Raw genomic sequence first — 10,889 nt, forward strand, 5'->3', positions numbered from 1 at the left:
TGGGTGCAGGGGTACGTGGGTGCGCAAGTGGAGGGGTGCACAGGTACACGGGGTGCATGAGTACGTGGGCACACAAGTGCATGGGTGCACAAGCACATGGGTGCAGGGGTACATGGGTACACAAGTGCATGGGTGCATGTGTACATGGGATGCATGGGTGCACAAGTGCATGGGTGCATGGGTTCATGGGTGCGTGGGTGCATGGGTAAATGAGTGCACAAGTGCAGGGGTACATGAGTACCTGGGTGCACCAGTGCATGGGTGCATGGGTACGTGGGTGCACGGGTAAACGAGTGCACAAGTGCAGGGGTACATGAGTACCTGGGTGCAGAGCTGCATGGGTGCATGGGTGCACAGCTGCATGGGTGCATGGGTGCATGGGTACACAGGGTGCATGGGTACATGGGTGCACGTGTGCACAAGTCCAGGGGTACATGGGTGCACGGGTACATGGGTGCATGGGTGCACAGGCCCCATTTTCACTGCAGCCAGCCCCCCCCAGGGCAGGGCAGCCCCGCAGCTGTTTCGGGTGCTCCTTCCGGGCAGGCTCGCATGTCAACCAAGTGACTGTGCTGGGACGGGCCAAGCACATCTTGCAAAATCATCCCGTTTCAGCACTTTGGGCTCTTCCAGGGAGGAGCTGGCATGGAAGCAGGGCTGGCCAGGCACTCAGGAGGGCAGCGCGGGGGTCAGCTACCGACCGGAGCCAGAAGTGGGGTACCCAGATGCGCACCCATGCCCACGAGCTGGCCCTGCTTGGGGTGGCATTGATGAACTAATTGCTTCTGGACTTGATTAAGGGGATTCGCAGGAATGGAGGGGTTGTAATGCCCTAATCAGCTTTCAAAACCCACAAGGGACTCGTTGGCTTCTAATTGGCTTGGGGCAGCTTAGGCATGGCCGTAGGGTGCTAATCACCCCCGGGCTCGTTCCAATTAACCCCGGAGAGGTATGAGAGCACTTGCTCTGGCGGGAGCGCATCTGAACGGCCTCTGCTTGGTCTCTGAGCAGCGGGTGGCCCTGGCTTCTCCCAAAATGACCCTGTGATGGCTGCGCAATGGGTTGAGGAGGCAGTGGGGACCGCGACAGCAGCCCTGCGCCCCCCAACTCCTGTGCATGGGGGGCACCTCCGGCCCTGCAGCCTGCAAAGGAAAGGGGGCAATGGCAGAGAGCAGGGCACGGAGAGGGGGGACAGCTCTGGGCCACTGTCACGCAAAGCCAGAGCGCAAACAAAGGTACGAGGGACTGCACTGATTTTTTTTTCTTCTTTTTTCTTAATGCCAAGCAATGAAATACTAAGCAAAAATAACAAAAAAAAACCCAAACACCCCCCAAAAAAGAGGAGGGCCGTTATTGCAAAGGAGGGAGGAAGAGGATGCACAAAGCGCTGCTCAGCCCCTTGCACGGGCGGCTGCAACAGCGGCGCGCGCCGCCGGGGCAGCGCGGGAACGGCGCGCGCGCGCGCGCGCGCGCGCCCACCCCACCCGCCCCGCCTACCGGGCGGAGGGGCGCGCGCTTCCCGCTCCCCCTGGCCGCCGACCAATCAGAGGGCGCAGAGGCGGCGCGGAGGCGTGGCTCCCGCGGGGGGGCGTGGCGGCGGCGGCGGCGCAGGGGAGGGGGGGAGCCCTATAATGGCGGCCGGGTGGAGGCAGCGCGGTAGCGGCCCTGAGGTAACGCGGTGCCTGGTCCGGCCCGGCTCGGCTTGGTGGTGGGGAGCGGGTCTGGGTGGTCGCCCCGGTGCGTCATAGTGAGGGCCACGCTACGTCAGGCCCACACGGGTGGGGAGGGTGGGGGTCTCCGCCCCAGGTGTGCGCGGGGGCTGTGAGGTGGCCCCGGTACTTGCTGAGGCGGGTAGGGCCCAGCGGGGCGGGCTCCCCCTCCTCGGGCTGCGGCTGACGGGGTGAGGCCTCGCTCCCGGCCTCTGCCCGAAGCGAGCCGTGTCTCGGTGGTTTCCCTCTGGAGCAAGGTCCGCAGTCGGGGGTCCCGGTGTGACAGCCGCTTGTAGGGCCTCCCTGGAGGAGCAGGGCGAAGAGGAGTGGTGGGGGTAATTTATTCTATTCCGTAATTATTGCTGCTAACGAAGCAGCCGGGGAGGGAAAGGGCTTCCCCTGTGAGATGCCGGCTGCAGCTTCCCAGGCCTGCAGGAGGGAGCAGGGGCAGGCCCGGCCTGTTTGCTTTTCACTGCCTGGCCTGTGCCTGTCCCTCTGACAGGGCACTGCAGCTTGGCATGAGCTGCCCCGGTCGCTGCCCTGGGGAGCAGGCGGCACTTCTCATCGGGTTGGGCAATAAACCTCGGTGGCGTTTCCAGACCAGCCTAGCCCACTGTGGGGGCAAAGGAAGGCAGGTAGCAACCCCGACGCTTGGCAGAATGACAGATCCTGTCTGGTAACAGCACGGAGCTAACTGACTCTGGACATGGGAGGACGTTTTCTGCTCATTTTGAACCTGATGTGATGGTGTTTGAGTAACGCAATCTTTTCCTCAGGAAATATTTGGCCACTGGTGAGATTACAGATCCTGCTCTTCTCCCCTGCATGGGAGGGGCTATTGGCCTATCAGATCTGAGTGTGCAGGCTGTAATCTTAATCTGTTCTTCATAGCCCTGCTACAGGTGCAGGCTCAATGCATCTTGTGAGCAGAATCTCACGGTAATGTGTTTCTTGGGCACATCACACTTGAGTTCAAAATGTTCTTGTAAATGTTTATAACAGAACTTTGCTGCAAGGTTAAAATGTCTGTGTAGCATTGCCCTGAGACTGATGATACCTCTTTTTCTCTCTCTTTTTCTTTTTTTTTCCTTTTTTCTAAAAAAAAAAAGTACCTAAAACAGTGGAAATAATTGAAAGCTTCCGACTAATAGCAGGCTGTTTTGATGTGGTCCTTATTGCCTGGTTTACTGACATAAAGAGAATTACATTTGTCACTGGCAGTCTTACAAACTTTTAGTTCTGCTATGCTAGCTGTGACTTTTTTTTTGAATTATTTTTGTGTTTCGTTCTGTTTGACCAGTGATAATTGGCTAGCCAAGCTTTTTTCTGTCTATAGTCAGTGTCCCATTTTGGTTGTTTGTGTAAAGGTGGTGCTGGTGTGTTTTGGTTTGTAATCTTGCAGGGAAGTGTGCAGGGAGGGTCATAAATCTGTAGCAGTGTTTGGTGGCTTGTTTTTTGTGTGTGTGTGTCTTTTGTTTTACTTGCAGAGCAATATCTTAAATTTTGTCATTTCCCTGTTGAGCAAAAGTGAAAGTTAGATGCTGGGTACAAGCTTCTGCAATCAGTTACCCTTTCTAACTTTTTGTAACTGTAGGCTCCTCATTCAGAGGAGACTAGGTGAAAAATCATAGTAATATTAAAAAAATAAATCAGAAGCGATCTGAAGCATCCTCTTTACTAAAAGAATTTAACGACTAAGCTGTAACAGAAACATTTACTTATGCAGTCACCTCCATAAAAGGCGGTGTTAATTAAATCTGTTACTGCCCAACCGCAGGCTTCAACTAGAACCTCTCCTCTGCTATCCCAGGCGTGGATGGAGGGCATGGTACCGTACTATTATTCCCACAGATGTTCACGGAAGTCACTGAGAGAAAGGAGCAGGAGCATACACAACAGTCCTGTCTCAGCACAATGCAAGTCTAGGTTTGAATTGTTGCCACCTTGAAAACTGGGCTGTATTTGAAGTCTTAATAGTCCCACCAAAATGATGTAATTTCACTTTTAACTAGTCTGTGGCAACAGGTACAGGTTTACAGGGTAGCTTCTAGAATGTTCTAGCACTCGAATGCAGCGTTGCGTACAGGGTAACGCTCAGAGGCGCTGGCCTGTTAATTGCAGGGTTTTGATAGGCCCGATATTGCTGCACCAAGCCCTATGGGGGAAAATACAGCCCAGTTCTTGTTCATAAGTTTTAGTTCTGTGGGTTTTTCCCCCTTCCCCAGAACCCTTGATCTTGAAGATGGTGAGTAGCCAGCCTAAGTACGATCTAATACGGGAGGTTGGTCGTGGCAGTTATGGTGTGGTGTACGAAGCAGTCGTCAGGAAGACCTCTGCACGGGTCGCGGTGAAAAAGATTCGGTGCCATGCTCCAGAGAACGTGGAACTAGCTCTGCGTGAGTTCTGGGCACTTAGCAGTATCAAGAGCCAGCATCCCAACGTCATTCACCTGGAGGAGTGCATCTTGCAGAAAGATGGTATGGTGCAGAAGATGTCCCATGGCTCCAGTTCCTCCCTTTATTTACAGGTACATGAAGCTGAGGTAATGGGGTGGAAGTAATTAATATGGATGTGTAGCTGGGAGGGAAGGAGGTGGGCAGCCATGATGATTTTTTTTGTGAGGTATGTTTAGTTAGGAGAGGGTATTGTTTGCATTGTTGACACCCAAAAATTATTCTATATCTTTAAAAGAGTGTATCTATTGAACAGTTACCTGTATCTTGTAGTTTGAAACCATGCCACTCTAAAAGACTCCGTGATTTTTTAATGCAAATCTGCTTTGATAATTTAAGGAAATGCCACAGGTAAAGCAGAAGGGAGGTGTAGGCTGTTGTATTACTTGATAGAAGCCCTCCTGCAGGGTTAATGAGCAGACCTGTACTAACGTCTTGAGACAGAGCTCCGAAGAATTTCTTAATCTCGGATGTCCTTGGAAGAGGAAGTAACCATCTTGATTTACGAAGCCAACACTTAAAATTCTTTCAGAAATAATAAGCAATTGGTAGTGTGTGGTGAGCCATTTTCTTTTTTGAATAAATAACTATTAATCTCTTCCAAGAGAGCTAAAGGTTTGATAAATAAGGGAATAAATATTGCTTGCCCTGTATGACTACTGAAAGTGTCCTTTAAGTCGCCTTTAAGTTTGAAGATGCATATTTTTGAAGAATAAGTAGCTCTGGAAAGACTCTACAGATAATCTGATTCATTCCCTTGTCAAGAAGCTGCCCCAACTATAAATCATCCCCTGGCAGAAATTTGTGTCTCTAGTTTAAAAAGTCAGTAGCCCACTCAATGTTTATTGTGTTATCCCTAGTCAGCTTTTATCATTTCAGTTTTTATTGTTGTCATTCTTGCATGTCTAATGTAGGACCTTTTGTTAGTGAACATTCATCTGACAGCCCTTCAGGGCTGTCCAGATCCCGTTGTGCCGAGTGCTGTACGAGCCTGAGAAGGAGGATTCTTGCCTTTGTAAACTTGCTGTAGCTTGGTAGTTGTTACTGACCTGCTTTTGTGAAGGGATTAGGGTAAAATAATACTGGCTAGCTCCTGTGGGAGAAATTAGTGCCTTACCTTCCTAGTCATGAGTGGCTCTGTGAGAGATTGCATCAAACTTGTGGACAGCTGTACAGGGAGGAGCTTAAAAAAAGCAGGGTGGAACTGCAAGGTGGGGGAGAGCTTTCGGATCACCTGCAGCATTGTTTTTGATGGTAGTGCCTATTAACAATGCAGCATATAGATCCCTGTCTGGTGCAAGCGCTACAAATTGTTTTCCTGCTCCAGAGAGCAAAGAGCAAAGGGCAGAGCTGAGTTGACTCTGAAGTGACTGGGATCAGTTTATAATAGCATGTGTTAAAATAGAGAAAATCAGATCTCCCTTGGCTTGCCTTCTCCTCTCCCCACCCCAGGTGATATTACATTACAGAGCTGAACGGGTGCAGTGTGTGAGGAGGCTGGCCAGGGAGGGGGTATTAGTGTCTCCTGAAGGGCTTTGGGGCAGGTGCTTAGCTGGTGTCAGCTGAGCTAAGACAGTAAAGCAAGAGTCCTAAACTAGCCTAGTCTTGTGGTGCTTTGCCACTGTCACAGACGTGGTAGTGGATTTTGTTGTCTTAATGCTCTGAACTGAGATGCAAGTACAGCTTCTGTACAGCCGTGTGGAGGGGAGAGGTGCGTGTGGGTGCTCACTTGGCAAAGGAGACTCCCTGCTGTCCTGTGATACCTTAATCTCACTGTTACTGACTATAAGACCTAAATATGTATTTTTCTAGTTCTAACATGGATTTACTGTTTTAAGTTGATCCCATTTGAGTACTAGCTGTGCTTGTAATTAAAGGTAGCTATAAATTGGTAGCAATTTTGCTCTTGGATGGAAGAGGTTGCTTTTTAAGGCACTTTAAAATGCCTCTCTAAACATTAGTAGCTACCTTAATTTTTTAAAGCCTGTAGGAGCTACATTTGGTTCAGTATACATTGGTTTACTACTAACAGAAATAATTGTGAGACTTACCTTCCAGAGCATGCCAAGAGCCACCTCAGAGGAGCTGAAGAGGCAAATGTGTAGTTTTGTAAACAGGATTAGTAAAACTGACTGCTGGTTTTACTTTGCTTTTTGTATGAAGCAGCTATTAGAACTGGCTGCTCAAGCTACTCACTGCTTGTATTCTAGAAAATAGCTAGTGGGTGGTGATGGTGGGAAAGGTGTTATGTGCAGCAGCTGTTCAGCTGTGCCTGTAGACTGGCGTTCTCCTGAGTTAAGGGATCCTGTGTTAACACTTGCTAGAACACGTTAATGCATAAGGAATGGAGAATAGGCTTTGAAAATCTATTGTGGCACTGCTTCATCAGTGGAGGACAAATAGAACCCCCTGGCACTGTATGGAGTTTGTTTATACATTAAAGTTGTTAGCAGAATGGGTGGGACGGGCTTTGTTGGGGTGGGACACTGTCCAGCTGAAACAGATGGGAGTGCAATGGCCACTCAGTATCTTTCAAAATACTGTTATCTGGGTCTAGCTCTAGCTTTTGGACAGGAGTGTCAACTTGATACGCTTTGCGTGCATGGAAATAAGGAGGCTGCCAAATAACATTGTGTTGTGTTATTTTTTTTTACATCAGAAACTTTGCAGAAAGTTTTATTTTCACTAGTTGCAATATCTTGCTCTCTGGATTGTCGAGAGGAAGATCCAAACTTCATGCATTTTTCCATCATATCTTTACATTCTTGTGGTCATCAGGTAGTTACGTTTCTTTTCCTTGTTGCAGCTTGTAGAGACCTCATTAAAGGGAGAAATAGTCTTTGACCCCAGAAGTGCTTATTACCTCTGGTTTGTAATGGATTTCTGTGATGGAGGAGACATGAATGAGTATCTGTTGTCCCGAAAGCCAAACCGCAAGACCAACACCAGTTTCATGCTTCAGCTCAGCAGCGCGCTGGCATTCCTGCACAAAAATCAGATTATTCATCGTGATCTCAAACCTGACAATATTCTGATATCTCAGAGCAGGATGGATGCTAGTGACTTGGAACCTACCCTGAAAGTAGCTGATTTTGGGCTGAGTAAAGTATGTTCAGCCTCAGGACAGAATCCCGAGGAACCAGTCAACGTAAATAAGTGTTTTCTATCAACTGCATGTGGGACTGACTTCTATATGGCCCCTGAAGTCTGGGAAGGACACTACACTGCCAAAGCAGACATCTTTGCATTGGGAATTATAATCTGGGCAATGTTGGAAAGAATCACATTCATAGATACGGAAACAAAGAAAGAACTTCTGGGGAGTTACGTCAAGCAGGGGACAGCGATCGTCCCTGTTGGAGAGGCGCTTCTAGAAAACCCTAAAATGGAACTGCTCATCCCCGTAAAGAAAAAATCCATGAATGCTCGAATGAAACAGCTGATCAAGGAAATGCTGGCTGCCAACCCGCAGGACCGACCCGATGCTTTTGAGCTAGAACTGCGATTAGTTAACATAGCTTTTAAAGACAGCAGCTGGGACACGTGACCTGCCTGACATCTCTCGATAAGAGCTGCTTCTCACCTAACTGATGGTGCATCTTAATGGCAGTAAAAGAAATGAGCCTGAACTCAAACCTGCAGGGTGTAGTTTCTACCAAACGAATCTCTTTTTGAGTTTCGTAAATGATACGAATGTGAGTTGGCCGTTGTGTTAACAATGCGTTGATGTGTATAATACCAGGATGTTACATGCAAGTGTAAGATGTGACAATGTTCGTTTGTGTATGCTGGCGGTGGGATGTCTTAAGAGCTGAGACTTGGTTTCCAGCACTATGTCATGGAGTATTTCGTACATTCCAGTTTCCTATGTCAGTATTAGGAACTCTTACGGAAAAAAGAGATTTGCATGCTGGTAGTGCAAATCTTCAGGCTTTGTAAAGTAATTCTGTGTATATATTTATGTATACGAGTGACTGGGAGTGTATGCCACTTTTCTTAAATTATTTGCTATGGGTCTGAATGATTGCGGTCTGCTAGAAAACTAGGTGAAGAAGATAGATGAGAAGCATTCCTTCTTCTCCAGGCCTGAATAACTTTATTATTTATTTTTGTTATCTAATGTCAAAGGTAGGGTCTGAGACTTGACTTTGTAGACAAAAAATGCAATGCAAGGGGATCAGCAGTTTTTTAAAGTGCTGACATGGCCAAGCTTAGCACTTACAGCTTAATGAGCTTGTCACTGAGGGAGTCAAATTAAAAATGGATGCAATCAGGTGCTAGCATGTTGGCTAGTTCATTAATCATTTGATTTTGCTTTCTTCTAATAATCGAATACTTTTAACCAGTTAATCTACAGTTTCACAACATGCTCTCTACTCTTCTATCTATAATCCAATAGCACCTTCAGGATTTATAATGGCAGAGTACTGTGGGCTTAGTTTATGGAAATGTGGGTGAGGGAATCCAGCAGCATAGAGTGTTATTTTTAAGATTCTTCAAAATATGGTGGCAGCACAGTTTTCCTGTTAACTGAATCTGACTAGTAATACTGGTCCTGGCCTCTTCCTTTCTGGCACTGCTTCTAATCTGGTAGTGATGAGGAGATAAAGGGGTGACTATTTGTCTTGTAGAACACACCTATTCTCAAATATGGGAGAAAACTCAGTAACCGGTATGTGAAAGGTATCTGATTTGTGTGGCAACCTTGGCCAATTTTTTTTTATTTGTTTTCCTCCATTTCAAGAAATAATATTTATTTAAAAGCACAGATGATAGGATGGAAAGCTTTGAAGTAGTTGAAAGGCTGCTTATCCCCAGCTCTTACTCCCCAGAAGCAGACTGATATGCTAAGAGAGGTTTCACTGCAGCCACCTGACACTGTATGGCAGACAGAAGCTGCTTTGTAATAGTATAGCACTTAGGTCACGGTCCTGCACCCACAAGAACATTCTCATCAATCTGACCTTTTGGAAGAAGTAGAGTCTTAAAAAATTGCCTTTAAAGCTGCAACAAAGGCCAGCTTTCTTAAAATCAATTTAATGGTTTGTTTTGGTTTTTTTCCCCAAAACTTACCTGAAAACTGCCGTAAGTATTTCCTTGTATAATTTTTTTCTCAGATACTGTTCCCTCTCAGTGCTGAGAGCAGTTCTGATCAGTCAGGGTTTATTCTGCCTGACTATGAATAAACAGCACAAACAAAATATAATTTTTTTTTATTCTTCCAAAAGCAAAGGATACTGATTCTACCAGACTTCTGGGGCTTTACAGACTACAGGTGGTTCTTACCTGGTGCTGTGTAGAGCAGGTGCCAGATACCCATGGGGCCTTAGTCCTTAATTCTTGTTATTTTGCTTCACTTTATCGTTTAAGGCAAGTTGTCTAAACAGTGATTCTTGGACAAATACACCTTGCTGTCTCTAAACAATGTAGATTGCTTAGAAGATGCTAGAGAAGTAACTTTTAGAGTTACTACAGCAGAGTGCCTCACTTCAGCATCAGTTGGCAGAGGTGGCTGTGTCGTACCGAGGATACAGCCTGTTGCCTTTGTGGATGTCCCAGTGTTGCTCCTTCCCTGTGGGGAGCTTGGTCTATAAAAGACGACTTGGAGCCTATCTGTGAGCAATGATAAGGAGAGATCTATTTATTCTTGTGTTCTAGAAGGGGAGATCTGTTTGTTCTCATGTTTTAACTGACTTCAGTACCACTGAAGCCTCAGCTTGTTACTGAAAGGAGGAAAACAAACCTGTCGCTGTCTGTGCCAATACTGTTTCACAGTACTTACATTTCAGTGTGGTCATTCGATGAGTAAAGTTTTAAGAGGGTATATCACTTTTCCTTGTTAAATTTGATCTTTTTAAAAATACCTTGTTAACTTCCTTCTCTCTTGTCCACCAAAGTCAGAATCAACTGTATTATCTTGAAGTATGAATCCTACTACAGAATAATACTACTTACCTCTAAGGCACTTTGCAAATCATCTGATTTCTCCTCTGAGGTATTTCAAAGGATGCACACCAAATGTGCTGCCTGCCTGCAGTGCAGAAACAAGTGAATGGCACAGGAAGGTTTTGGGTTTTTTGACTCCCAAAGTGTTTCTTTGCACTGATTGCCACTTTAAAGGGTGGGGGTACCTGAAATCCCTCTCATGGTGCTTAGCCTTGCTGTTGGGTGACACTGAGTGTTTCCTTGGTTAACACTGAATGGTAGTCCTTGAGGTCTGTGTTCTGTTTGATTTTTGTTGTCTGAGGTCTTTGTTTTAAAACCTTTGATAAATCAAATTGTTGTAGCAGCTATGGAGTTACTCACCAGCGTGACACAAAGTCAAGATACTTTTCAGCACTCAGAAAAGATTTTTTTTCAAATCTTTCTTTAAAAACTGTAAAATATATTTTATGGAGAATTTATAATGAGGAAATTTATTGTGTAATTTATTAAGTTCATGACTGTTTTTGAAATAAAATCTGAATTTCAATGAAGTTTCTGACCTTTCTACAGAGAAATGCTTTCTTCTCAGTGCAGTGTCATCTAGCTGTGAGCAAAGCTGCAGAAGGGTTTAGTTGCTGTGCTAGGACAGAAGTAAGCTGTAGCACTTCACAGTCGCACTGTAAGTGATCCTAAGCTTGTAAAAGGTGCTAGGTTGGCTAATAGCTGTGCTGCTCATCATCTGTGGGTAGCGGCAGTGCCAGACTTCCACTGCTGGAGGATTTGACAGAGGGAGGCCAAACTG

General features: G+C 46.4%; 1 protein-coding gene across 3 annotated transcripts; it reads left to right on the plus strand.

The window, feature by feature from the left end:
* The first annotated feature begins 1,604 nt into the window (after positions 1–1,604).
* On the plus strand, positions 1,605–10,638 carry PDIK1L (PDLIM1 interacting kinase 1 like). 3 transcript variants are annotated; one of them, XM_075047510.1, is made up of 3 exons: positions 1,605–1,670; positions 3,935–4,236; positions 6,969–10,638. In XM_075047510.1, exons 2-3 carry the CDS (start codon positions 3,952–3,954, stop codon positions 7,707–7,709), a joined length of 1,026 nt encoding a protein of 341 aa, XP_074903611.1. In that variant the 5' UTR covers positions 1,605–1,670; positions 3,935–3,951; the 3' UTR covers positions 7,710–10,638. The 3 variants fall into 3 exon arrangements, with proteins under 3 accessions (XP_074903611.1, XP_074903608.1, XP_074903610.1); XM_075047507.1 differs by having other exon boundaries at positions 1,608–1,670; positions 2,819–4,236; XM_075047509.1 differs by lacking the exon at positions 1,605–1,670 and having other exon boundaries at positions 1,721–4,236.
* The last annotated feature ends 251 nt before the right edge of the window (positions 10,639–10,889 follow it).

The sequence above is a fragment of the Buteo buteo genome, chromosome 16, assembly GCF_964188355.1.
Source record: "Buteo buteo chromosome 16, bButBut1.hap1.1, whole genome shotgun sequence".
In the NCBI taxonomy this organism is placed as follows: Eukaryota; Metazoa; Chordata; class Aves; order Accipitriformes; family Accipitridae; genus Buteo; species Buteo buteo.

Bases quoted from the DNA above. Each gene is read 5' to 3' on its own strand.
- PDIK1L (XM_075047510.1), top strand. From the start codon at position 3,952: ATGGTGAGTAGCCAGCCTAAGTACGATCTAATACGGGAGGTTGGTCGT. The intron at 4,237-6,968 runs GTACATGAAGCT...TCCTTGTTGCAG, and splicing joins GTTCCTCCCTTTATTTACAG to CTTGTAGAGACCTCATTAAA.